At 41.5% G+C, this 27106-nt stretch overlaps 5 protein-coding genes across 5 annotated transcripts; all 5 read left to right on the top strand.

Moving 5' to 3' along the window:
• The first annotated feature begins 4462 nt into the window (after positions 1–4462).
• LOC310816691 (uncharacterized protein) lies at positions 4463–6308 on the top strand. Its single transcript, XM_083686966.1, has 3 exons — positions 4463–4551; positions 4719–4826; positions 5720–6308. The coding sequence occupies exons 2-3, from the start codon at positions 4724–4726 to the stop codon at positions 6127–6129; spliced, it is 513 nt and encodes a 170-aa protein (XP_083543092.1). The 5' UTR covers positions 4463–4551; positions 4719–4723; the 3' UTR covers positions 6130–6308.
• A 2057-nt stretch (positions 6309–8365) lies between these two features.
• LOC310817303 (uncharacterized protein) lies at positions 8366–10187 on the top strand. Its single transcript, XM_083687815.1, has 3 exons — positions 8366–8469; positions 8637–8744; positions 9600–10187. The coding sequence occupies exons 2-3, from the start codon at positions 8642–8644 to the stop codon at positions 10007–10009; spliced, it is 513 nt and encodes a 170-aa protein (XP_083543941.1). The 5' UTR covers positions 8366–8469; positions 8637–8641; the 3' UTR covers positions 10010–10187.
• A 1808-nt stretch (positions 10188–11995) lies between these two features.
• On the top strand, positions 11996–14089 carry LOC310817591 (uncharacterized protein; the record flags this gene model as incomplete). Its single annotated transcript, XM_083688229.1, has 4 exons — positions 11996–12055; positions 12266–12398; positions 12566–12673; positions 13500–14089. 4 exons carry the CDS (start codon positions 11996–11998, stop codon positions 13907–13909), a joined length of 711 nt encoding a protein of 236 aa, XP_083544355.1. The 3' UTR covers positions 13910–14089.
• Positions 14090–15967: 1878 nt separating this feature from the next.
• Positions 15968–18021, top strand: LOC310817590 (uncharacterized protein; the record flags this gene model as incomplete). The annotated part of the gene is made up of 4 exons (XM_083688228.1): positions 15968–16027; positions 16238–16328; positions 16496–16603; positions 17432–18021. 4 exons carry the CDS (start codon positions 15968–15970, stop codon positions 17839–17841), a joined length of 669 nt encoding a protein of 222 aa, XP_083544354.1. The 3' UTR covers positions 17842–18021.
• A 5885-nt stretch (positions 18022–23906) lies between these two features.
• On the top strand, positions 23907–25595 carry LOC310816907 (uncharacterized protein). Its single transcript, XM_083687251.1, has 3 exons — positions 23907–23962; positions 24130–24237; positions 25101–25595. The coding sequence occupies exons 2-3, from the start codon at positions 24135–24137 to the stop codon at positions 25508–25510; spliced, it is 513 nt and encodes a 170-aa protein (XP_083543377.1). The 5' UTR covers positions 23907–23962; positions 24130–24134; the 3' UTR covers positions 25511–25595.
• The last annotated feature ends 1511 nt before the right edge of the window (positions 25596–27106 follow it).

Below are 27106 nucleotides of genomic sequence, written 5' to 3'. Positions count from 1 at the left end.
GTTGATGCAAGTCAAGCAACCCAATCAGATGCTCCTCTGGCATGGAATTACATACAAACCGAATCATTATTGACAAATTATCAACATTACACCTGTCCCTAGTCCCATCACTTTTCATGCAAAACCCTGCAGAGTCAGCATGTGCGTACCTTTTCCTGACCTCTCCATGTTTACCAGTATTTCAATTATCTCATTTTGAATATCCTTAGATATTTGCATTTTTAGGTATACCCTAAGCAATAACAGCTAGCTTGTCGTCCTTCTCTAAGGTATATTGAAACAATTTCAAAAAAAGATCTGCAGCAATGTCATCAGCATGTGGTCAGCAGTGGTCACGCTTTAAGGTTTCTGTTGTTCCACAGAGCCCTAACTCGTTCACACAATGAACCATAATATTGGTTCTTTTCAAGCTGTGTTTTACCTACCACCATACATTCAATGGTTTCCCCTGTTGCCTCTCTGCATTTGTGCTCAGACTAGGTGGCTTCAGCATGTACATGACTGTGGCTGGATGCATGCTTCTGTAACCCCCTGTCATGCTCGAGTGCCGCTTTCCAGTTGTTAAAACCACACAAGGTAAAAACAACATCCCTCTCATTAGCAGTGACATATTTCCGACAGGGGAAACAGAAGCATGCATCCTGCAGAACAGAGTACTCCAGCCATGGTCATGTGCGGTACCAGGCAGAATTGAATGATCGTAATATAGCACCGAATGCACGCTTTGGGTAGCTAGCTAATATTGGCTGGGATGGTGCATCGCCATTCAAGTCGCTAACCGCGTGAGGTGGGGCTAAGGCGGCCGAGAGAGGGAACTGCTTTGGAGCAGTGCTTGTGGAGGGTACAGGGGCAGTGCTTGTGGAGGGTACAGGGGCAGTGCTTGTGGAGGGTACAGGGGCAGTGCTTGTGGTGGGTACAGGGGCAGTGCTTGTGGAGGGTACAGGAGCAGTAGCCGGAGCCTCTGATGTGCTAGCAGCAGCATCGCTCGAGGCAGAAGCAGCACTAGGCTTGCTTATAGGCTTAAAAAAACTATACATTGCACAGCAAGTGTTGGAAGTCGCTTTGGATAAAGTAAATGAATGGAATGAAATGAAATGGAATGTAGGTCAAACTATGAGCTTTCGCTAGCAGCATAGCATTCACAAACTGAGAGAATGGGTAAAGTTTCTAGAAAAGTCATATCTTTAAAAAGGTAGTAGTGTGGTATCTGTTAGTGTGTGGAACAATAGTAATCACTGATTGGTGCGGAACTATTCTCTGCTGCTGGGGGCGGGACTGGGTAGGGGTCTGGCAGACACAGATCATTCTCCTCAGTCTGTCCTTCTCCCTTCATCGAATAAATTTGAGTTGATGCAAATGGCCTGCTGATGGAAATTCGCTAGTTGCTTAATCTGGTGCAAAGCATCTCCTCTCTTTGAGATTACTGTTTTTGTACATGATCCCTGACAAAAATAAGCGTAATAAACAAAAACGTAACTAAAGTTAAACTAACATTTAGAACACTAATTTGTTCCTATCCGTACACGAGTTAGAGCAAGTTATGCAGTTGAGTGTGCGATTTCACAAGCAGTTGGACCGTGTGTGCTTTTATTTGCTTTGCCGTGCCCTGTGTGTGAGTTCATAGTTGTCATAGCAACACCCCTCCCCCTCGGCATGCTCCGCTGATGGGTCTGCTTCCGAGCTCTGTGTGTTTGTGCCTGAACACGAGGAGAAGAGGGGGTGGGCAGTGGGCGACTTTGGAGGTGGGCTGTAGGCTGCCCACCCAACCAGAAGTTAGAAACGGTACTGGTATTTTCTGTGCTTTGTCTTAACTTTTGATTGGGTGGGCAAAACGCACGTTTGGCACGTACAGCCATGGTAAGTGGAAAAATGGGAAAACAAAACAAGACATAGGGGGGGAGACCACTGCTGCATCCTGGCAGTGGTATACATTAATAGATTGCATCCTTGGCCATCATGCATCAATCAGACTAGGATGCATGGTTGGGGCAGCTTATCAGGGTGCAGTGGTGGTCTCCCTTCCCTCTAACCCTGAGCCAGAGACCAGCCTCTGCACTGATCTAAACTCGTCCCCAAGCTATTGCGCAAAGGCTCATTATTTGATTTCAATGAATCACACGGCTCTGAGGTGTCACTACGAATACGAACGTGTGGTGTGCAAACACTGGGGGGAAGTGCTGTGGGAGATGATTACCCAATAGCCTGGGTACCAGGTTACCTTGAAACTAACAAAGGACTTTGTTGTTTGAAAGTGCAGCCATTATTTCGTTTGGAAATGTCCAAGAAATACATAAATACATACATACAGTTGCTGAGCAAGTCACATTTCACATGAAACGAAACAAGTGCTTGACCCGCAGCTGTGCAAACTTAACAGTGCATAAACATTATTCTAGAAGTGACTTCAAACAGCAGTAACTAACGATGTAATGAGTTTTCATGGTTTTGTGAAATAAGTAGCAGTCCCAAGTCGCATGTTTTATTCTGTTCTTCTGCCCTGGATAGTTGCCTATATCCAGTCCCAATCCCACTATAACCTAACATCCTGACTCCTGTCTCAATGACATTTCCTCACTTTATTCTGTAACGCATAGGGGGCGTTATTCTTGTGCCTATTCATTCATGTCATTTCTCCTCGATTTCTCCTGCTGCTATTTCGCACTCTGTCCTGTGTAGCTATGAAAAGCTGCTTATTTTACAGATGAGAGCTAACGTTTAAATGTTGTCATAGTGTGTCTCATATTCATGATAAATGTATGAATTGAACTGTTGGCACACAATCTGCACATGTTACAAGGAGAGAAGCATACTATAGGTGGGAGATGACAGGAGGCAGACAGTTGAGTAACCTTTACCTTATACGGAATGGAGTTTGCTCAGCTGAAATAATGGGGGAGTGCAAACAATGCATATAAAATAGGACTGGGCAATATTTGGGGGCATTGGACAATATTTTTCTCAGGGTGTGTGGCATGAATCAGCAACAGGTTTTCAAAGGCCTTGGCAGTTAGCCCAGATGTGACATATTGAAAATTAGAGGTGTATATTTGGAGCGCAAGATTCAGCCTTGCGCAGTAGGTTCACATAGGCAACATTATGCCCCACTCTCTCTCTTCTCCTATGCAGCAGACCTGGGTTCAAGTAAAAATAGAAAAATACATTTCAGATACTTAGCTGTGCTTGATTAAGTTTGCCTGGCACAGTAGAATCAATGGAACGGTCTGAAAAGTGCAAACCCCGCCCCATTTGGCACTCCAAGCAGGCTCAAGCAAACACTGATTATTATAAATGCTTTTCAACCAAGGTCTGCTATAAAGTGCAGTGCCCTGCGTAAGTAATGGGAAGTTCAAAGGATTGTTGACCAAATACTAAACGTGTGCTTAATTTGGATATGTATGAAGATTTGAATCTTTCCCATTACTTTTGGTGCCCTGAAATAGGAGGACTATGTATAAAGTGTAATTTGTGATAGGTGAAACCAATGCTTCACTGTCCCATTACTTACAACACTCCTATTTACTGCTCTGCCTATATTGGTGCAATTTTTTTTATCAAAACAGTCTTTGCACATGGTTTTATTGATGTGCAGTGCTCTTTTGCGGAAGCAAATTGGGGTCTTCAGTTTGTGATTAGAGTGAACTTGTTGATTAAGCTAGGTTTAGTAGTTAGCTCAGCTCAGCTGAATTGAGCCCCAACCACCTATGAAGTCAAAAACAAATATTTTCAGGTATGCATTCTTTCCCCACTGTAATTGCTGTATGAAATGATAAGATTCAGATGACTTGATCACATAAGAAGTTATAAAAATGAAATAGTTTGGCTGTGAATGAAAACACACATTTATTGTCATACACAGTCCAATTGCTTAAATTGTTTGATACATCCACATGATATATTTAAACATGCAACAGAATGTAAAGAAAGTGAGACAAAGAAAACATTTGGACAACAGCTTCCATAAAGCAAGGTTCAAACTAAAGGCAGTAATAGCCATTCCAGTGGATTTTGTCACAGTGGCACAATTCCTTAGGGAAAACTCTGTCCTGTGTAGCTATGAAAAGCTGCTTATTTTACAGATGAGATCTAATGTTTAAATGTTTTCGTAGTTTGTCTCATATTCATGTTAAATGTATGAATTTAACTGTTAGCACACAATCTGCACATGTTACAAGGAGAGAAGCATACTGTAGGTGGGAGATGACAGGAGGCAGACAGGCCCCCAGAGCTCGTAGGCCCCCTGCGTTGTGGGGGCGTGTCGTATGGATTCTCTGGAACCATGGTTGAATCGATCATAACATCTCACAGGACATACCTGGTGGGAAAAGGTGTGACTTTTGTTCTCTGGAATCAGTTGAGTAAACTGTTGAGTTCTCAGAAATCTTTGGAACATTGCCTGGAATCTCAACCAATAGACCTGTCAGGGAGCTACAGTATAAAATCAGTGCTCTGCTCTACACTCCTCACCAGCGCACCCAGCACCCAGCACTCAGCACCCAGCACCCAGCACCCAGCCAGCCTACACTGCACCACAGAGGAACAACACCAATCCAGGTAAAGACACAGTACAGTACCTGTGCAATAAAAAACCACCAACATTTTCATATGTTCTGTTTTTATAAGAGTGTCTACCTTTTAGAGTGTTGTAGTACTTGGTTTTCTATTTGCATTTGTAGCATTTCTCTCTCCCAACCTTGTTAACTCCATCTCTCTCATTGCAGCAGACATGGGAGCAGCTGATTCACACAATTGGTCAACCACTGACAGTCATGATAGTATTGGCGTTGGTTCAGGTAGCATGGTCGGGGGCAACATTTCTATAACCAAAGGTGAGTAGAACGCTCCTACTCCAGAACGTGTTTAGCAGGAGAGAGACAGATATAGATATAGATATAGATATAGATATAGATATAGATATAGATATAGATATAGATATCAGATATAGATACACAGTGCATAACTAACTGTATATCAACCAAATGCAAACCTAGATAGGCTATTATTCTGAAAACAATTTACTATGAGGTCTTTTAGCTCTCTGAAGGTCTTAGGATTAGTAAGTATTAGGCTTTTGAAAAAAGCAAACAACATGCTTAGTGCTGAGTGTTGCCTATGTTGTCTGAAGTACAGTAGCCCAACAAAGCTATTGTAGCAGGACTCAAAACTGAGTGTGCTGGAAAACCCTGCCAGTGGTAGGTCAGATTTAGAGTTATGGTGCTCAGTGGAATTTCCTGTTTTTTTTTTGCTTTTGACAACTCTAAAGATCTGAATTTATATGTATATATATATATATATATATATATATATATATATATATATATATATATATATATATATATATATATATTTACAGACTAAGCCTTAATGTCAATAGCTTTCTGTGCTGTTACCCTGTCTGAGCCTGCCCCCATCTGAGATATTACCCATGTCTGTAATTGTATATTACTGCTTACCTGTAGGCCTACCCTTGTTGAATATGTACTGATGTGTCCCCTGTTTTCAATGCAGTGTTTTTAAACCTAAAGCGAATTTGTCTTCCGTCAAACAATAAACCCCCCCCCCCTGTAAAAAAAATTAAAAAGTCACTCCACTACAACAGCGTCTGCCTCATGCATGTTGTCAGTTCAATACTTTCTTTAGAGAAGATCATATTGACCAGTTTTCTCTCAGCACTGTGCAATGACTCTCATTTCCTCTTGTGTGCTTTCTTTCTTTCTTTCAGCTGCACCGGTGCGCTGTGCTGCACCTGCACCTGCACCCAATGTCCATGTGGCCAACGCCACATGCAGCATAGTGCATCTCTTCTACAAGGGAGAGAAGATGGCTGTCTGTCACCTCATCCAGGGGACAGCCCTCAAACATGGCGAGGCAGCAGGCTCCATCCTCATCCAGCCCGGCGACTACATCGAATGCCCCATCTTTGAGGACCTGTACGTCACAGGTTTCAATGTGAGTGCCCACCAACCGTTCTGCTGCCCTGACCAGTGCCCTCTGTTCGACAACTTCCTGGCAGAGAATGCTCAGGGTGTGCACAAGTCTTGCATCATCACCGCCTGCGGGGGGGTGAAGTTCGCCAAGACCGGAGAGATCTGGGTGGATGAGGCAGGGGAAGACTACGCCCCCCAACAGTGATGCCACCAGAGGACCCTCCTATAGGCTAACACACCTCTTATGTCACAGACTAAACCTGATCCTTTAAATCACAGTTCAATAAAAAGTGCTCCTCTTGCCGTCTGTAGTATGAAAGATGTTTCTCAGGGTGTATGGCATAAATCAGCAATGTAATCAAACTGCTTATTTCTTGAATAATAAATATATATATATATATATATACATGTTTTGTGTGTGTATGTGTGTGTGTGTGTGTGTGTGTGTGTGTGTTTGAGCAAACTGATTTCACACAAAATGTTTCAATTTGTTCTAAATCTAAGCAACCTGCCCTACAGTGAGTAGGCTGGCCTACAGACATCAGTTTTTCAAAGGCCTTGAGCAGTTAGCCCAGATGTGACATACTGAAAATTAGAAATGTATATTTGGAGTGCAAGATTCAGCCTTGCGCAGAAGGTTCACATAGGCTACATTATGCCCCACTCTCTCTCTTCTCCTATGCAGCAGACCTGGGTTCAAGTAAAATTAGAAAAATACATTTCAGATACTTAGCTGTGCTTGATTAAGTTTGCCTGGCACAGTAGAATTAATGGAACAGTCTTAAAAGTGCAAACCCCGCCCCATTTGGCACTCCAGGAAGGCTCAAGCAAACGCTGAAAGTATTTGAGATTATTTAAAATACTTTTCAACCGAGGTCTTCAATGAAGTGCAGTGCCCTGCGTAAATAATGGGAAGTTCAAAAGATTGTTGACCAAATACTAAACATGAGTGCTTAATTTGGACATTATATGAATCTTTCCCATTACTTTTGGTGCCCTGAAATAGGAGGACTATGTATAAAAAGTGTAAATTCTGATTGGTGAAACCTATACTTAACTGTCTTACTTACACAGGCCATTGTAGCTTCATTGTAACACACGTGGGGCTCTATTTTCAGCTGGCACTGATAAAAAACGTACCGTCCAACAAAACACAAAGATTTTAATGTTTTTTTTGTCAAGCTCAGTTGAATTGAGTCCTGACTACCTATGAAGCCAGAGACAAACACCTTCGTAGCAGAATGCGTTCATTCCTGTGCTTTTTCCAACGTATGGAATGATATGGTTTAAAGGACTGCTTGGTAAAATTGCCAGGCTACAGAATTTCATAATGCAAGGATATACACTAGGTCAACTTCCATATATTTTGTAGAGGATACACTGGTGGTATGCAGGATTATCCCTGACAACTGCTGTGGCCTTTATGATCAAATAAGTGTATGTTTTCGCTTAGTGGTAATGATTGAACAATGGATAATTGCCAACCGTCTGAACACTCCCATTTACTGCTCCGCCTATATTGGTGCAAAGTTTGTGTTGATTATGGCAGACGCACTTTGCGGTGGCACCAAATTATCAAAATGGTATTTGCACATGGTTTTTGTGAAAGCAAATTGGGGTCTTCAGTTTGTGATTAGAGTGAACTTGTTGATTAAGCCAGGTTTAGTTAGCTCAGCTCAGTTGAATTGAGCCCCAACCACCTATGAAGTCAAAGACAAATATTTTCAAGTATGCATTCTTTCCCCACTGTAATTACTGTATGAAATGATAAGGACTTGATCACATAAGAAGTTATAAACATGGAAATAGTTTGGCTGTGAATGAAAACACACATTTATTGTCATACACAGTCCAATTGCTTAAATCGTTTGATACATCCACATGATATATTTAAACATGCAACAGAATGTAAAGAAAGTCAGACAAAGAAAACATTTGGACAACAGCTTCCCTAAAGCAAGGTTCAAACTAAAGGCAGTCATAGCCATTCCGGTGGATTTTGTCATAGTGGCACAATTCCTTAGAGAAAACTCTGTCCTGTGTAGCTATGAAAAGCTGGTTATTTTACAGATGAGAGCTAATGTTTAAATGTTTTCGTAGTGTGTCTCATATTCACGTTAAATGTATAAATTGAACTGTTGGCACACAATCTGCACATGTTACAAGGAGAGAAGCATACTGTAGGTGGGAGATGACAGGAGGCAGACAGGCCCCCAGAGCTCGTAGGCCCCCTGCGTTGTGGGGGCGTGTCGTATGGATTCTCTGGAACCATGGTTGAATCGATCATAACATCTCACAGGACATACCTGGTGGGAAAAGGTGTGACTTTTGTTCTCTGGAATCAGTTGAGTAAACTGTTGAGTTCTCAGAAATCTTTGGAACATTGCCTGGAATCTCAACCAATAGACCTGTCAGGGAGCTACAGTATAAAATCAGTGCTCTGCTCTACACTCCTCACCAGCGCACCCAGCACCCAGCACTCAGCACCCAGCACCCAGCACCCAGCCAGCCTACACTGCACCACAGAGGAACAACACCAATCCAGGTAAAGACACAGTACAGTACCTGTGCAATAAAAAACCACCAACATTTTCATATGTTCTGTTTTTATAAGAGTGTCTACCTTTTAGTGTGTTGTAGTACTTGGTTTTCTATTTGCATTTGTAGCATTTCTCTCTCCCAACCTTGTTAACTCCATCTCTCTCATTGCAGCAGACATGGGAGCAGCTGATTCACACAATTGGTCAACCACTGACAGTCATGATAGTATTGGCGTTGGTTCAGGTAGCATGGTCGGGGGCAACATTTCTATAACCAAAGGTGAGTAGAACGCTCCTACTCCAGAACGTGTTTAGCAGGAGAGAGACAGATATAGATATAGATATAGATATAGATATAGATATAGATATAGATATCAGATATAGATACACAGTGCATAACTAACTGTATATCAACCAAATGCAAACCTAGATAGGCTATTATTCTGAAAACAATTTACTATGAGGTCTTTTAGCTCTCTGAAGGTCTTAGGATTAGTAAGTATTAGGCTTTTGAAAAAAGCAAACAACATGCTTAGTGCTGAGTGTTGCCTATGTTGTCTGAAGTACAGTAGCCCAACAAAGCTATTGTAGCAGGACTCAAAACTGAGTGTGCTGGAAAACCCTGCCAGTGGTAGGTCAGATTTAGAGTTATGGTGCTCAGTGGAATTTCCTGTTTTTTTTTTGCTTTTGACAACTCTAAAGATCTGAATTTATATGTATATATATATATATATATATATATATATATATATATATATATTTACAGACTAAGCCTTAATGTCAATAGCTTTCTGTGCTGTTACCCTGTCTGAGCCTGCCCCCATCTGAGATATTACCCATGTCTGTAATTGTATATTACTGCTTACCTGTAGGCCTACCCTTGTTGAATATGTACTGATGTGTCCCCTGTTTTCAATGCAGTGTTTTTAAACCTAAAGCGAATTTGTCTTCCGTCAAACAATAAACCCCCCCCCCCTGTAAAAAAAATTAAAAAGTCACTCCACTACAACAGCGTCTGCCTCATGCATGTTGTCAGTTCAATACTTTCTTTAGAGAAGATCATATTGACCAGTTTTCTCTCAGCACTGTGCAATGACTCTCATTTCCTCTTGTGTGCTTTCTTTCTTTCTTTCAGCTGCACCGGTGCGCTGTGCTGCACCTGCACCTGCACCCAATGTCCATGTGGCCAACGCCACATGCAGCATAGTGCATCTCTTCTACAAGGGAGAGAAGATGGCTGTCTGTCACCTCATCCAGGGGACAGCCCTCAAACATGGCGAGGCAGCAGGCTCCATCCTCATCCAGCCCGGCGACTACATCGAATGCCCCATCTTTGAGGACCTGTACGTCACAGGTTTCAATGTGAGTGCCCACCAACCGTTCTGCTGCCCTGACCAGTGCCCTCTGTTCGACAACTTCCTGGCAGAGAATGCTCAGGGTGTGCACAAGTCTTGCATCATCACCGCCTGCGGGGGGGTGAAGTTCGCCAAGACCGGAGAGATCTGGGTGGATGAGGCAGGGGAAGACTACGCCCCCCAACAGTGATGCCACCAGAGGACCCTCCTATAGGCTAACACACCTCTTATGTCACAGACTAAACCTGATCCTTTAAATCACAGTTCAATAAAAAGTGCTCCTCTTGCCGTCTGTAGTATGAAAGATGTTTCTCAGGGTGTATGGCATAAATCAGCAATGTAATCAAACTGCTTATTTCTTGAATAATAAATATATATATATATATATATACATGTTTTGTGTGTGTATGTGTGTGTGTGTGTGTGTGTGTGTGTGTGTTTGAGCAAACTGATTTCACACAAAATGTTTCAATTTGTTCTAAATCTAAGCAACCTGCCCTACAGTGAGTAGGCTGGCCTACAGACATCAGTTTTTCAAAGGCCTTGAGCAGTTAGCCCAGATGTGACATACTGAAAATTAGAAATGTATATTTGGAGTGCAAGATTCAGCCTTGCGCAGAAGGTTCACATAGGCTACATTATGCCCCACTCTCTCTCTTCTCCTATGCAGCAGACCTGGGTTCAAGTAAAATTAGAAAAATACATTTCAGATACTTAGCTGTGCTTGATTAAGTTTGCCTGGCACAGTAGAATTAATGGAACAGTCTTAAAAGTGCAAACCCCGCCCCATTTGGCACTCCAGGAAGGCTCAAGCAAACGCTGAAAGTATTTGAGATTATTTAAAATACTTTTCAACCGAGGTCTTCAATGAAGTGCAGTGCCCTGCGTAAATAATGGGAAGTTCAAAAGATTGTTGACCAAATACTAAACATGAGTGCTTAATTTGGACATTATATGAATCTTTCCCATTACTTTTGGTGCCCTGAAATAGGAGGACTATGTATAAAAAGTGTAAATTCTGATTGGTGAAACCTATACTTCACTGTCTTACTTACACAGGCCATTGTAGCTTCATTGTAACACACGTGGGGCTCTATTTTCAGCTGGCACTGATAAAAAACGTACCGTCCAACAAAACACAAAGATTTTAATGTTTTTTTTGTCAAGCTCAGTTGAATTGAGTCCTGACTACCTATGAAGCCAGAGACAAACACCTTCGTAGCAGAATGCGTTCATTCCTGTGCTTTTTCCAACGTATGGAATGATATGGTTTAAAGGACTGCTTGGTAAAATTGCCAGGCTACAGAATTTCATAATGCAAGGATATACACTAGGCCAACTTCCATATATTTTGTAGAGGATACACTGGTGGTATGCAGGATTATCCCTGACAACTGCTGTGGCCTTTATGATCAAATAAGTGTATGTTTTCGCTTAGTGGTAATGATTGAACAATGGATAATTGCCAACCGTCTGAACACTCCCATTTACTGCTCCGCCTATATTGGTGCAAAGTTTGTGTTGATTATGGCAGACGCACTTTGCGGTGGCACCAAATTATCAAAATGGTATTTGCACATGGTTTTTGTGAAAGCAAATTGGGGTCTTCAGTTTGTGATTAGAGTGAACTTGTTGATTAAGCCAGGTTTAGTTAGCTCAGCTCAGTTGAATTGAGCCCCAACCACCTATGAAGTCAAAGACAAATATTTTCAAGTATGCATTCTTTCCCCACTGTAATTACTGTATGAAATGATAAGGACTTGATCACATAAGAAGTTATAAACATGGAAATAGTTTGGCTGTGAATGAAAACACACATTTATTGTCATACACAGTCCAATTGCTTAAATCGTTTGATACATCCACATGATATATTTAAACATGCAACAGAATGTAAAGAAAGTCAGACAAAGAAAACATTTGGACAACAGCTTCCCTAAAGCAAGGTTCAAACTAAAGGCAGTCATAGCCATTCCGGTGGATTTTGTCATAGTGGCACAATTCCTTAGAGAAAACTCTGTCCTGTGTAGCTATGAAAAGCTGGTTATTTTACAGATGAGAGCTAATGTTTAAATGTTTTCGTAGTGTGTCTCATATTCACGTTAAATGTATAAATTGAACTGTTGGCACACAATCTGCACATGTTACAAGGAGAGAAGCATACTGTAGGTGGGAGATGACAGGAGGCAGACAGGCCCCCAGAGCTCGTAGGCCCCCTGCGTTGTGGGGGCGTGTCGTATGGATTCTCTGGAACCATGGTTGAATCGATCATAACATCTCACAGGACATACCTGGTGGGAAAAGGTGTGACTTTTGTTCTCTGGAATCAGTTGAGTAAACTGTTGAGTTCTCAGAAATCTTTGGAACATTGCCTGGAATCTCAACCAATAGACCTGTCAGGGAGCTACAGTATAAAATCAGTGCTCTGCTCTACACTCCTCACCAGCGCACCCAGCACCCAGCACCCAGCACCCAGCACCCAGCACCCAGCACCCAGCACCCAGCACCCAGCACCCAGCACCCAGCACCCAGCACCCAGCCAGCCTACACTGCACCACAGAGGAACAACACCAATCCAGGTAAAGACACAGTACAGTACCTGTGCAATAAAAAACCACCAACATTTTCATATGTTCTGTTTTTATAAGTGTGTCTACCTTTTAGAGTGTTGTAGTACTTGGTTTTCTATTTGCATTTGTAGCATTTCTCTCTCCCAACCTTGTTAACTCCATCTCTCTCATTGCAGCAGACATGGGAGCAAGTGATTCACACAATATTTCAACCACTGACAGTCATGATAGTATTGGCGTTGGTCCATGTAGCATGATCGGGGGCAACATTTCTATAAACAAAGGTGAGTAGAACGCTCCTACTCCAGAACGTGTTCAGCAGGAGAGGGACTTGTATCAGATATAGATATAGATTCAGATATCAGATATAGATACACAGTGCATAACTAACTGTATATCAACCAAATGCAAACCTAGATAGGCTATTATTCTGAAAACAATTCACTATAAGGTCTTTTAGCTGTCTGAAGGTCTTAGGATTAGTAAGTATTAGACGAAAAAAGCAAACAACATGCCCAGTGCTGAGTGTTGCCTATGTTGTCTGAAGTACAGTAGCCCAACAAAGTTATTGTAGCAGGACTCAAAACAGAGTGTGCTGGAAAACCCTGCCAGTGGTAGGTCAGATTTAAAGTTATGGTGCTCAGTGGAATTTCCTGTTTTTTTTTAGCTTTAGACAACTCTAAAGATCTGACTTTATATGTATATATATATATATATATATATATATATATATTTACAGACTATAGCAATAGCTTTCTGTGCTGTTACCCTGTCTGAGCCTGCCCCCATCTGAGATATTACCCTTGTCTGTAATTGTATATTACTGCTTACCTGTAGGCCTACCCTTGTTGAATATGTACTGATGTGTCCCCTGTTTTCAATGCAGTGTTTTTGAACCTAAAGCGAATTTGTCTTCCGTCAAACAATAAGAACCACCCCCCCCCCCCCCCCCCGTAAAAAAGTCACTCCACTACAACAGCGTCTGCCTCATTCATGTTGTCAGTTCAATACTTTCTTTAGAGAAGATCATATTGACCAGGTTTCTCTCAGCACTGTGCAATGACTCTCATTTCCTCTTGTGTGCTTTCTTTCTTTCTTTCTTTCTTTCAGCTTTACAGGTGTGCAGCTCTGCACCTGCACCTGCACCCAATGTCCATGTGGCCAACGCCACATGCAGCATAGTGCATCTCTTCTACAAGGGAGAGAAGATGGCTGTCTGTCACCTCATCCAGGGGACAGCCCTCAAACATGGCGAGGCAGCAGGCTCCATCCTCATCCAGCCCGGTGACTACATCGAATGCCCCATCTTTGAGGACCTGTACGTCACAGGTTTCAATGTGAGTGCCCACCAACCGTTCTGCTGCCCTGACCAGTGCCCTCTGTTCGACAACTTCCTGGCAGAGAATGCTCAGGGTGTGCACAAGTCTTGCATCATCACCGCCTGCGGGGGGGTGAAGTTCGCCAAGACCGGAGAGATCTGGGTGGATGAGGCAGGGGAAGACCACGCCCCCCAACAGTGATGCCACCAAAGGACCCTCCTATAGGCTAACACACCTCTTATGTCACAGACTAAACCTGATCAATTAAATCACAGTTCAATAAAAAGTGCTCCTCTTGCCTTCTGTAGTATGACAGATTCTTCTCAGGGTGTGTGGCATAAATCAGCAATGTAATCAAGCTTATTTCTTGACTAATAAATGTATATATATATATATATATATATATATATATATATATATATATATATACATGTTTTTTGTGTGTGTCTGTGTGTGTGTGTGTGTGTGTGTGTATGTGTGTGTGTTTGTGTGTGCGTGTGTGTGTGTTTGAGTAAACTGATTTCACAAAAAAATATTTCAATTTGTTTTAATCCTAAGCACCTTGCCCTACAGTGAGTAGGCTGGCCTACAGACATCAGGTTTTCAATGGCCTTGAATAGTTAGCTCAGACATAACATATTGAAAATTAGAGGTGTATATTTGGAGTGCAAGATTCAACCTTGCACAGTAGGTTCACATAGGCTACATTATGCCCCACTCTCTCTCTTCTCCTATGCAGCAGACCTGGGTTCAAATAAAATTAGAAAAATACTTTTCAGATACTTAGCTGTGCTTGATTAAGTTTGCCTGGCACAGTAGAATCAATGGAACGGTCTTAAAAGTGCAAACCCCGCCCCATTTGGCACTCCAGGAATGCTCAAGCAAACGCTGAAAGTATTTGAGATTATTTAAAATACTTTTCAACCAAGGTCTGCAATGAAGTGCCGTGCCCTCCGTAAGAAATGGGAAGTTCAAAGAATCGTTGACCAAATACTAAACATGAGTGCTTAATTTGGACATTATATGAATCTTTCCCATTACTTTTGGTGCCCTGAAATAGGAGGACTATGTATAAAAAGTGTAATTTCTGATTGGTGAAACCTATGCTTCACTGTCTTACTTACACAGGCCACTGTAGCTTCAGTGTAACACACGTAGAACTCTATTTTCAGCCGGCGCTGATAAAAAACGTACTGTCCGACAAAACACAAAGATTTTAATGGTTTTTTTGCCAAGCTCAGTTTAATTGAGTCCTGACTACCTATGAAGCCAGAAACAAACACCTTCGTAGCAGAATGCGTTCATTCCTGTGCTTTTTCCAACGTATGGAATGATATGGTTTAAAGGACTGCTTGGTAAAATTGCCAGGCTACAGAATTTCATAATGCAAAGATATACACTAGGCCTACTTCCGTATATTTTGTAGAGGATGCACTGGTGGTATGCAGGATTATCCCTGACAACTGCTGTGCCCTTTATGATCAAATAAGTGTATGTTTTCGCCTATTGGTAATGATTGAACAATGGATAATTGTCCCTATCCCCTTGCCAACCGTCTGAACACTCCCATTTACTGCCCTGCCTATATTGGTGCAAATTTTGTGTTGATTATGGCAGACGCACTTTGCGGTGGCACCAAATTATCAAAATGGTATTTGCACATGGTTTTTGTGAAAGCAAATTGGGGTCTTCAGTTTGTGATTAGAGTGAACTTGTTGATTAAGCCAGGTTTAGTTAGCTCAGCTCAGTTGAATTGAGCCCCAACCACCTATGAAGTCAAAGACAAATATTTTCAAGTATGCATTCTTTCCCCACTGTAATTACTGTATGAAATGATAAGGACTTGATCACATAAGAAGTTATAAACATGGAAATAGTTTGGCTGTGAATGAAAACACACATTTATTGTCATACACAGTCCAATTGCTTAAATCGTTTGATACATCCACATGATATATTTAAACATGCAACAGAATGTAAAGAAAGTCAGACAAAGAAAACATTTGGACAACAGCTTCCCTAAAGCAAGGTTCAAACTAAAGGCAGTCATAGCCATTCCGGTGGATTTTGTCATAGTGGCACAATTCCTTAGAGAAAACTCTGTCCTGTGTAGCTATGAAAAGCTGGTTATTTTACAGATGAGAGCTAATGTTTAAATGTTTTCGTAGTGTGTCTCATATTCACGTTAAATGTATAAATTGAACTGTTGGCACACAATCTGCACATGTTACAAGGAGAGAAGCATACTGTAGGTGGGAGATGACAGGAGGCAGACAGGCCCCCAGAGCTCGTAGGCCCCCTGCGTTGTGGGGGCGTGTCGTATGGATTCTCTGGAACCATGGTTGAATCGATCATAACATCTCACAGGACATACCTGGTGGGAAAAGGTGTGACTTTTGTTCTCTGGAATCAGTTGAGTAAACTGTTGAGTTCTCAGAAATCTTTGGAACATTGCCTGGAATCTCAACCAATAGACCTGTCAGGGAGCTACAGTATAAAATCAGTGCTCTGCTCTACACTCCTCACCAGCGCACCCAGCACCCAGCACCCAGCACCCAGCACCCAGCACCCAGCACCCAGCCAGCCTACACTGCACCACAGAGGAACAACACCAATCCAGGTAAAGACACAGTACAGTACCTGTGCAATAAAAAACCACCAACATTTTCATATGTTCTGTTTTTATAAGTGTGTCTACCTTTTAGAGTGTTGTAGTACTTGGTTTTCTATTTGCATTTGTAGCATTTCTCTCTCCCAACCTTGTTAACTCCATCTCTCTCATTGCAGCAGACATGGGAGCAAGTGATTCACACAATATTTCAACCACTGACAGTCATGATAGTATTGGCGTTGGTCCATGTAGCATGATCGGGGGCAACATTTCTATAAACAAAGGTGAGTAGAACGCTCCTACTCCAGAACGTGTTCAGCAGGAGAGGGACTTGTATCAGATATAGATATAGATTCAGATATCAGATATAGATACACAGTGCATAACTAACTGTATATCAACCAAATGCAAACCTAGATAGGCTATTATTCTGAAAACAATTCACTATAAGGTCTTTTAGCTGTCTGAAGGTCTTAGGATTAGTAAGTATTAGACGAAAAAAGCAAACAACATGCCCAGTGCTGAGTGTTGCCTATGTTGTCTGAAGTACAGTAGCCCAACAAAGTTATTGTAGCAGGACTCAAAACAGAGTGTGCTGGAAAACCCTGCCAGTGGTAGGTCAGATTTAAAGTTATGGTGCTCAGTGGAATTTCCTGTTTTTTTTTAGCTTTAGACAACTCTAAAGATCTGACTTTATATGTATATATATATATATATATATATATATATATATTTACAGACTATAGCAATAGCTTTCTGTGCTGTTACCCTGTCTGAGCCTGCCCCCATCTGAGATATTACCCTTGTCTGTAATTGTATATTACTGCTTACCTGTAGGCCTACCCTTGTTGAATATGTACTGATGTGTCCCCTGTTTTCAATGCAGTGTTTTTGAACCTAAAGCGAATTTGTCTTCCGTCAAACAATAAGAACCACCCCCCCCCCCCCCCCCCCCGTAAAAAAGTCACTCCACTACAACAGCGTCTGCCTCATTCATGTTGTCAGTTCAATACTTTCTTTAGAGAAGATCATATTGACCAGGTTTCTCTCAGCACTGTGCAATGACTCTCATTTCCTCTTGTGTGCTTTCTTTCTTTCTTTCTTTCTTTCAGCTTTACAGGTGTGCAGCTCTGCACCTGCACCTGCACCCAATGTCCATGTGGCCAACGCCACATGCAGCATAGTGCATCTCTTCTACAAGGGAGAGAAGATGGCTGTCTGTCACCTCATCCAGGGGACAGCCCTCAAACATGGCGAGGCAGCAGGCTCCATCCTCATCCAGCCCGGTGACTACATCGAATGCCCCATCTTTGAGGACCTGTACGTCACAGGTTTCAATGTGAGTGCCCACCAACCGTTCTGCTGCCCTGACCAGTGCCCTCTGTTCGACAACTTCCTGGCAGAGAATGCTCAGGGTGTGCACAAGTCTTGCATCATCACCGCCTGCGGGGGGGTGAAGTTCGCCAAGACCGGAGAGATCTGGGTGGATGAGGCAGGGGAAGACCACGCCCCCCAACAGTGATGCCACCAAAGGACCCTCCTATAGGCTAACACACCTCTTATGTCACAGACTAAACCTGATCAATTAAATCACAGTTCAATAAAAAGTGCTCCTCTTGCCTTCTGTAGTATGACAGATTCTTCTCAGGGTGTGTGGCATAAATCAGCAATGTAATCAAGCTTATTTCTTGACTAATAAATGTATATATATATATATATATATATATATATATATATATATATATATATATACATGTTTTTTGTGTGTGTCTGTGTGTGTGTGTGTGTGTGTGTGTGTATGTGTGTGTGTTTGTGTGTGCGTGTGTGTGTGTTTGAGTAAACTGATTTCACAAAAAAATATTTCAATTTGTTTTAATCCTAAGCACCTTGCCCTACAGTGAGTAGGCTGGCCTACAGACATCAGGTTTTCAATGGCCTTGAATAGTTAGCTCAGACATAACATATTGAAAATTAGAGGTGTATATTTGGAGTGCAAGATTCAACCTTGCACAGTAGGTTCACATAGGCTACATTATGCCCCACTCTCTCTCTTCTCCTATGCAGCAGACCTGGGTTCAAATAAAATTAGAAAAATACTTTTCAGATACTTAGCTGTGCTTGATTAAGTTTGCCTGGCACAGTAGAATCAATGGAACGGTCTTAAAAGTGCAAACCCCGCCCCATTTGGCACTCCAGGAATGCTCAAGCAAACGCTGAAAGTATTTGAGATTATTTAAAATACTTTTCAACCAAGGTCTGCAATGAAGTGCCGTGCCCTCCGTAAGAAATGGGAAGTTCAAAGAATCGTTGACCAAATACTAAACATGAGTGCTTAATTTGGACATTATATGAATCTTTCCCATTACTTTTGGTGCCCTGAAATAGGAGGACTATGTATAAAAAGTGTAATTTCTGATTGGTGAAACCTATGCTTCACTGTCTTACTTACACAGGCCACTGTAGCTTCAGTGTAACACACGTAGAACTCTATTTTCAGCCGGCGCTGATAAAAAACGTACTGTCCGACAAAACACAAAGATTTTAATGGTTTTTTTGCCAAGCTCAGTTTAATTGAGTCCTGACTACCTATGAAGCCAGAAACAAACACCTTCGTAGCAGAATGCGTTCATTCCTGTGCTTTTTCCAACGTATGGAATGATATGGTTTAAAGGACTGCTTGGTAAAATTGCCAGGCTACAGAATTTCATAATGCAAAGATATACACTAGGCCTACTTCCATATATTTTGTAGAGGATGCACTGGTGGTATGCAGGATTATCCCTGACAACTGCTGTGCCCTTTATGATCAAATAAGTGTATGTTTTCGCCTATTGGTAATGATTGAACAATGGATAATTGTCCCTATCCCCTTGCCAACCGTCTGAACACTCCCATTTACTGCCCTGCCTATATTGGTGCAAATTTTGTGTTGATTATGGCAGACGCACTTTGCGGTGGCACCAAATTATCAAAATGGTATTTGCACATGGTTTTTGTGAAAGCAAATTGGGGTCTTCAGTTTGTGATTAGAGTGAACTTGTTGATTAAGCCAGGTTTAGTTAGCTCAGCTCAGTTGAATTGAGCCCCAACCACCTATGAAGTCAAAGACAAATATTTTCAAGTATGCATTCTTTCCCCACTGTAATTACTGTATGAAATGATAAGGACTTGATCACATAAGAAGTTATAAACATGGATATATAATTAATTTGGCTGTAAATGAAAACACACATTTATTGTCATACACAGTACTATTGCTTAAATTGTTTGGTACATCCACATGATATATTTAAGCATGCAACAGAATGTAACGAAAATGAGACAAAGAAAACGTTTGCACAACACCTTCCCTAAAGCAAGGTTCAAACTAGAGGCAGTCATAGCCATTCCGGTGGATTTCGTCACAGTGGCACAATTCCTTAGAGAAAACAGTTTCAGTAGATGTTTCATGAGTTTTGAAGAATTGGAATAAAAACACTGAAGGATGGAGAATCGACTGGGCAGGTTAAGAATAAAGACATACATTTATTCCCCTGCACAACTTGAAATGGTTATGGACATGATAAAGCGGACTCTTCACAAGTGGTCACATGACCAACTAACACATGTTATAATTATGTTATATCTGACTCCAAAGTATATTTTATGGTTAATAAAGATTGATAATGATTTGCTTATCCCTGTGTCAGAGACACCTGATCATATTGGATCCTAGATTCCATTAAGAATACCCAATATGTTACCACCATGCTCTCAAGTTACAACGGATCGTGAGAGTTTACGTTTGGTCCAATAACTACAGCCCATGATTTGACTCTACGTGTTGTGTGGTGGATGTCTAGGATTTACCACTCTATACTTCAGCTCTTTGGAGGTGAGATTCAAGAAACAAAGTCCCGAGTAGCCACAATATTTGAGTCTGGTATTTATTATTGCTTGCAAACAAGAGAAAAGAGCCTAACAGCAGCCCAGCATAAAATCCGGGGGTCTGTCTTGCGCAAGTCTGAAGAGGCGGTTATCAGGGTTGTTTTACATCTACATTTACATTCATGGCATTTAGCAGACACCTTTATCCAAAGCGACGTACAACAAATGCATTTGTTTAAATAAGTGAGTCAACTATCCAACAGTCATCATAAGACAAAATAAACAATGCTCACACCAGGGGCCGTTGGCAGCCGTAATGCCAGTAGGCTAGTTTTCTTTTCTTTTTTTTTAAATATATATATATATTTTATTAGCAGGAGAGAACTAGTACAAGGGGGTAACAGGGGAGAAGAGGTCTCGGGGTTAAGCTTAGTTTAGGGTGGGTAGTGAGGGTGAAGCGGTCTTTTGGAGGGACTGTTTAGATGTAGCTTGAAGAAATGGGTTTTCAATCTACGGCGGAAGATCGTAAGTGACTCTGCAGTCCTGACCGTTTTGGGAAGCTCATTCCACCAGCGGGGCGCCAGGACAGTGAAAAGCCGTGACCGAGTAGCGCGGCGGTGTCAGGCGGGCAGCCGAGGTGGAGGAGCGGAGTGATCTTGTAAGGGTTTGGGGGCTAACCATTGCTTGCAAGTAGGGAGGGGCTGTTCCCTTTGCCGCCCGGTAGGCAAGCACCAGGGTCTTGAATTTGATGCGAGCTGCTACCGGGAGCCAGTGGAGGGTGCGGAGGAGGGGCGTGACATGGGAGAATTTGGGGAGATTGAACACCAGACGAGCGGCAGCGTTCTGGATGAGCTGCAGAGGCCTGATGGAGGAGGCGGGGAGTCCAGCCAAGAGTGCATTGCAGTTGTCAAGGCGAGAGATTACAAGTGCTTGGACCAAAATTTGTGCTGCTTCTCTGGTGAGGAATGGACGTATCCTTCTGATGTTGTAGAGGAAAAATCTACAGGAGCGTGCTGTCACTGTGATGTTCTCCACACAGGATAAGCGGTTGTCGAGGATCACCCCAAGGTTCTTGGCTGTATGGGAGGAGGTCACAGTAGAGTTTTCTACTGTGATGGAGAAGTCTTGGAGAGGGCAGGCTTTCCCTGGGAGGAAGAGCACCTCAGTCTTGTCAAGGTTGAGCTTTAGGTGGTGGGCTGACATCCAAGCAGAAATGTCTGCAAGACATGCCGAGACACGTGTTGCCATCTGTGAGTAAGAAGGGGGGAAGGAGAGAAAACGTTGAGTGTCATCTGCGTAGATGTGGTAGGAGAAACCATGAGAAGAAATTACAGAGCAGAGAGATTTGGTATAGAGAGAGAACAGTAAAGGCCCAAGGACAGAGCCCTGGGGGACATCAGTGGTGAGGTGTCAATGCCACCAAATCTGTCTTCAGCTTCATGAGTCATGTTCAGTCATGTCAAGTCGTGGCTGGAATTGGAGATACATATCTTTTGTTTAGTTTAATTATGAGTATCAGGAAATTCCAGCCAGGACTTGTAACCCTTATGGTAAATTTAAAGACAATATCAGGGTTAGCAATCCCACACCCAGCGAAGAGATCAAATGACAACAGATGGTCCTAGATATTTGGGGAAGGCAATAAAAGGGGGTAAGGTCAGATTGTGGGGTTGGCTAGAGGTGAAGAGAACAAAGGATTAAAGCTGCAGAAACCAGGATAGAGTAATTAAAAGTTAGGGTAAATAAGTAATAAACACAGTTGTAAACAGCCAGGACAAAAGGCGTTTGGAAACTGCCTGGGCCAATCAAGATTTGGGTAGACAAACTGGTGCCTGGGCAGGTGGGAGTATCCCACCTTGATGACAAAATGTAATTCTTGAATGTCATTGGTGTATGTAGACAGGAACTAGAAGTTTGTTGAATGGAGGGTGTTGACCTGGTTAAAGTCTATAAAGACAGGTGACAGACGAAAACTCAGGGTCAACTTTGCAAATTTGAACGGCTTTGTATTCTCTGTGAATAAAGTCTTTGAATGAATCAACAGCTCCGGTTAACGGTATTTTATTTCAAAATATTATTATTTAAATTCTATGACACCCTAACCCTAAACCAACACAGAGAATAGTTGGACATGGTTGAACATTTGTAAGAAGAAAAGGTATTCTTGTTGTAATAGCCTTTTCAGCATGGTCTAAACTTTATCCTCTTTTACTACTTTTACTACTATTTCTTCTGAAATAAATATTAACTATGGTTTAATGTTTTCTTTCTAGTTCTGTTGTTAACCTCATGTGCATAGAGTGTCTAGTATCATTACATTACCCCATTATTGATTTAGGCTTACAACATGTATCATGTTCATTTTGTAAACTTCTTAAAATGTATGGACTCTGAAATGAAAAAGAAAATTGGGACTTATTGTACAGTAATATGAGTTTATTATAGAAACGTAAAAAAAAAATATATATATATTTATTTATTTATAACTTTATCTATATATATTTATATATATATATATATATATATATATATATATATATATATATATATACACAAATATACATTTTAGTCATGGGAGAGTAACATTAATATGGTTAAATAATGCATACTCATATTTTTTTTTATCACACTTTGAGGATTGAGAAATCCTCAGTATGTAAAAAAACAGAACTATACCCCACCAACATTAGACCAGTGTGTAGAAAACACTAAAGGTGTTGAAATATACATGTATCTGTAGAAGTCAATTAAATCAATGGTTAGAGTGTAATTTAACTGAAACACTAGATAACAGTCTTCAGGCCAATTTATAGCAAAGTGCAGATGTGTGAAAAATATGATCTAATAAACATGTGACTAACCAACAAACATCAAATAACAATGTCAATCCAACATAGCAAAAGCTACAGAGCTTCTTTTAATCTCACAAATTAGGATCTATTTTATCACGGATGCTTTCTAATCTTAAAATCTTCAGACTTGTTCCACGTCCCCTAGGGTCAGAGTGTCGTGTATGAAAGATATTTTAAAAAGATCCTTTAGCTATGCTGTTGCTTCAAAACATTGAGGTGAACTCCTTTTACAATCTGCAACGTTTGAATCTCCGACTTGATTTGAGGAAAACCCTGGCCATGCACTGCGTCGCCTTGGATTTCTGCAAATGTTTTAACCCCCCCCTGTTTTCCCTTCAGAGTAGAGGGCAGGAATAAGATGTTCTTCTGCCCTGGATAGTTGCCTATAGCCAGTCCCAATCCCACTATGACCTAACATCCTGACTCCTGTCTCAATGATATTTCCTCACTTTATTCTATAACGCATAGGGGGCGTTATTCTTGTGCCTATTCATTCATGTAAATTCTCTATTTCGTATCTTGCCGAATCTCTGCTATTTCGCACTCTGTCCTATATAGCTATGAAAAACTGATTATTTTACAGATGAGAGCTGACGTTTTAAATGTTGTCATAGTGTGTCTCATATTGATGTTAAATGTATGAATTGAACTGTTGGCACACAATCTGCACGTGTTACAAGGAGAGAAGCCATACCTGGTGGGAAAAGGTGTGACTTTTGTGGAGTTCTCTGGAATCAGTTGAGTAAACTGTTGAGTTCTCAGAAATCTTTGGAACATTACCTGGAATCTCAACCAATAGACCTGTCAGGGAGCTACAGTATAAAATCAGTGCTCTGCTCTACACTCCTCACCAGCGCACCCAGCACCCAGCACCCAGCACCCAGCCAGCCTACACTGCACCACAGAGGAACAACACCAATCCAGGTAAAGACACAGTACAGTACCTGTGCAATAAAAAACCACCAACATTTTCATATGTTCTGTTTTTATAAGTGTGTCTACCTTTTAGTGTGTTGTAGTACTTGGTTTTCTATTTGCATTTGTAGCATTTCTCTCTCCCAACCTTGTTAACTCCATCTCTCTCATTGCAGCAGACATGGGAGCAGATCAATCATGCAATTTTTCAGGCTCTGACAGTCATGATAGTATTGACGTTGGTTCAGGTAGCATGGTCGGGGGCAACATTTCTATAACCAAAGGTGAGTAGAACGCTCCTACTCCAGAACGTGGTCAGCAGGAGAGAGACAGATATAGATATAGATATAGATATAGATATAGATATAGATACGGATACAGATACAGATACAGATATCAGATATAGATACACAATGCATAACTAACTGTATATCAACCAAATGCAAACCTAGATAGGCTATTATTCTGAAAACAATTTACTATGAGGTCTTTTAGCTCTCTGAAGGTCTTAGTAAGTATTAGGCGTTTGAAAAAAACAAAAAAAACATGCCCAGTGCTGAGTGTTGCCCATGTTGTCTGAAGTCCAGTAGCCCAAACAAAGCTATTGTAGCAAGACTCAAAACTGAGTGTGCTGGAAAACCCTGCCAGTGGTAGGTCAGATTTAGAGTTATGGTGCTCAGTGGAATTTCCTTTTTTTTTTTTGCTTTTGACAACTCTAAAGATCTGAATTTATATGTATATATATATATATATATATATATATATATATATATATATATATATATATATATATATTTACAGACTAAGCCTTAATGTCAATAGCTTTCTGTGCTGTTACCCTGTCTCAGCATGCCCCCATCTGAGATATTACCCCTGTCTGTAATTGTATATTACTGCTTACCTGTAGGCCTACCCTTGTTGAATATGTACTGATGTGTCCCCTGTTTTCAATGCAGTGTTTTTAAACCTAAATCGAATTTGTCTTCCGTCAAACAATAACCCCCCCCTGTAAAAAAAAAAACAGCTTCTGCCTCATTCATGTTGTCAGTTCAATACTTTCTTTAGAGAAGATCATATTGACCAGGTTTCTCTCAGCACTGTTCAATGACTCTCATTTCCTCTTGTGTGCTTTCTTTCTTTCTTTCAGCTACACCGGTGCGCTGTGCTGCACCTGCACCTGCACCCAATGTCCATGTAGCCAACGCCACATGCAGCATAGTGCATCTCTTCTACAAGGGAGAGAAGATGGCTGTCTGTCACCTCATCCAGGGGACAGCCCTCAAACATGGCGAGGCAGCAGGCTCCATCCTCATCCAGCCCGGCGACTACATCGAATGCCCCATCTTTGAGGACCTGTACGTCACAGGTTTCAATGTGAGTGCCCACCAACCGTTCTGCTGCCCTGACCAGTGCCCTCTGTTCGACAACTTCCTGGCAGAGAATGCTCAGGGTGTGCACAAGTCTTGCATCATCACCGCCTGCGGGGGGGTGAAGTTCGCCAAGACCGGAGAGATCTGGGTGGATGAGGCAGGGGAAGACTACGCCCCCCAACAGTGATGCCACCAGAGGACCCTCCTATAGGCTAACACACCTCTTATGTCACAGACTAAACCTGATCCATTAAATCACAGTTCAATAAAAAGGGCTCCTCTTGCCATCTGTAGTATGAAAGATGTTTCTCAGGGTGTATGGCATAAATCAGCAATGTAATCAAACTGCTTATTTCTTGAATAATATATATATATATATACACATGTTTTGTGTGTGTATGTGTGTGTGTGTGTGTGTGTGTGTGTGTGTGTGTGTGTTTGAGCAAACTGATTTCACACAAAATTTTTCAATTTGTTCTAAATCTAAGCAACCTGCCCTACAGTGAGTAGTCTGGCCTACACACATCAGTTTTTCAAAGGCCTTGGGCAGTTAGCCCAGATGTGACATACTGAAAATTAGAAATGTATATTTGGAGCGCAAGATTCAGCATTGCACAGTAGGTTCACATAGGCTACATTATGCCCCACTCTCTCTCTTCTCCTATGCAGCAGACCTGGGTTCAAATAAAATTAGAAAAATACTTTTCAGATACTTAGCTGTGCTTGATTAAGTTTGCCTGGCACAGTAGAATCAATGGAACGGTCTGAAAAGTGCAAACCCCGCCCCATTTGGCACTCCAGGCAGGCTCAAGCAAACACTGATTATTTCAAATGCTCTTCAACCAAGGTCTGCTATAAAGTGCAGTGCCCTGCGTAAGTAATGGAAAGTTCAAAGGATTGTTGACCAAATACTAAACGTGTGCTTAATTTGGATATGTATGAAGATTTGAATCTTTCCCATTACTTTTGGTGCCCTGAAATAGGAGGACTATGTATAAAGTGTAATTTGTGATAGGTGAAACCAATGCTTCACTGTCCCATTACTTACAACACTCCTATTTACTGCTCTGCCTATATTGGTGCAAAACATTATCAAAACGGTCTTTGCACATGGTTTTATTGATGTGCAGTGCTCTTTTGCGGAAGCAAATTGGGGTCTTCAGTTTGTGATTAGAGTGAACTTGTTGATTAAGCTTGGTTTAGTAGTTAGCTCAGGTCAGTTGAATTGAGGCCCAACCACCTATGAAGTCAAAAACTAATATTTTCAGGTATGCATTCTTTCCCCACTGTAATTACTGTATGAAATGATAAGATTCAAATGAGTTGATCACATAAGAAGTTATAAACATGGAAATAGTTTGGCTGTGAATGAAAACACACATTTATTGTCATACACAGTCCAATTGCTTAAATTGTTTGATACATCCACATGATATCAAAGTCAAAGTCAAAGTGGCTTTAATGTCAATTCTTCACATGTCAAGACATACAAAAGAATCGAGAGGACGTTTCTCACTCTCCCATGGTGAGACAGATAAAGTGCCCAGGCACAACAGATAAGACAAGACATACTAAAAGTAAAACATTCAAAAAAAATAATTTAAACAGTGCAAAAAGAACAGTCAGTAGAGAGAGTAATTAGCAGCCAAATACTGTGTATTCTGTGTACAAATAATAATGCAATAGTAGATTATAACAATAGAATAGTAGATTGTCCAGAGTCCGTAGTGTTTTTAGGGGGGGGGGGGGGGGGGGGCGCTGAGGGGTTGGGAGGGGGGGGGGG

This window comes from Argentina silus (genome assembly GCF_951799395.1).
Source record: "Argentina silus genome assembly, chromosome: 16".
Classification (NCBI taxonomy): Eukaryota; Metazoa; Chordata; class Actinopteri; order Argentiniformes; family Argentinidae; genus Argentina; species Argentina silus.
This window is presented reverse-complemented; position numbering and strand designations above follow the sequence as displayed.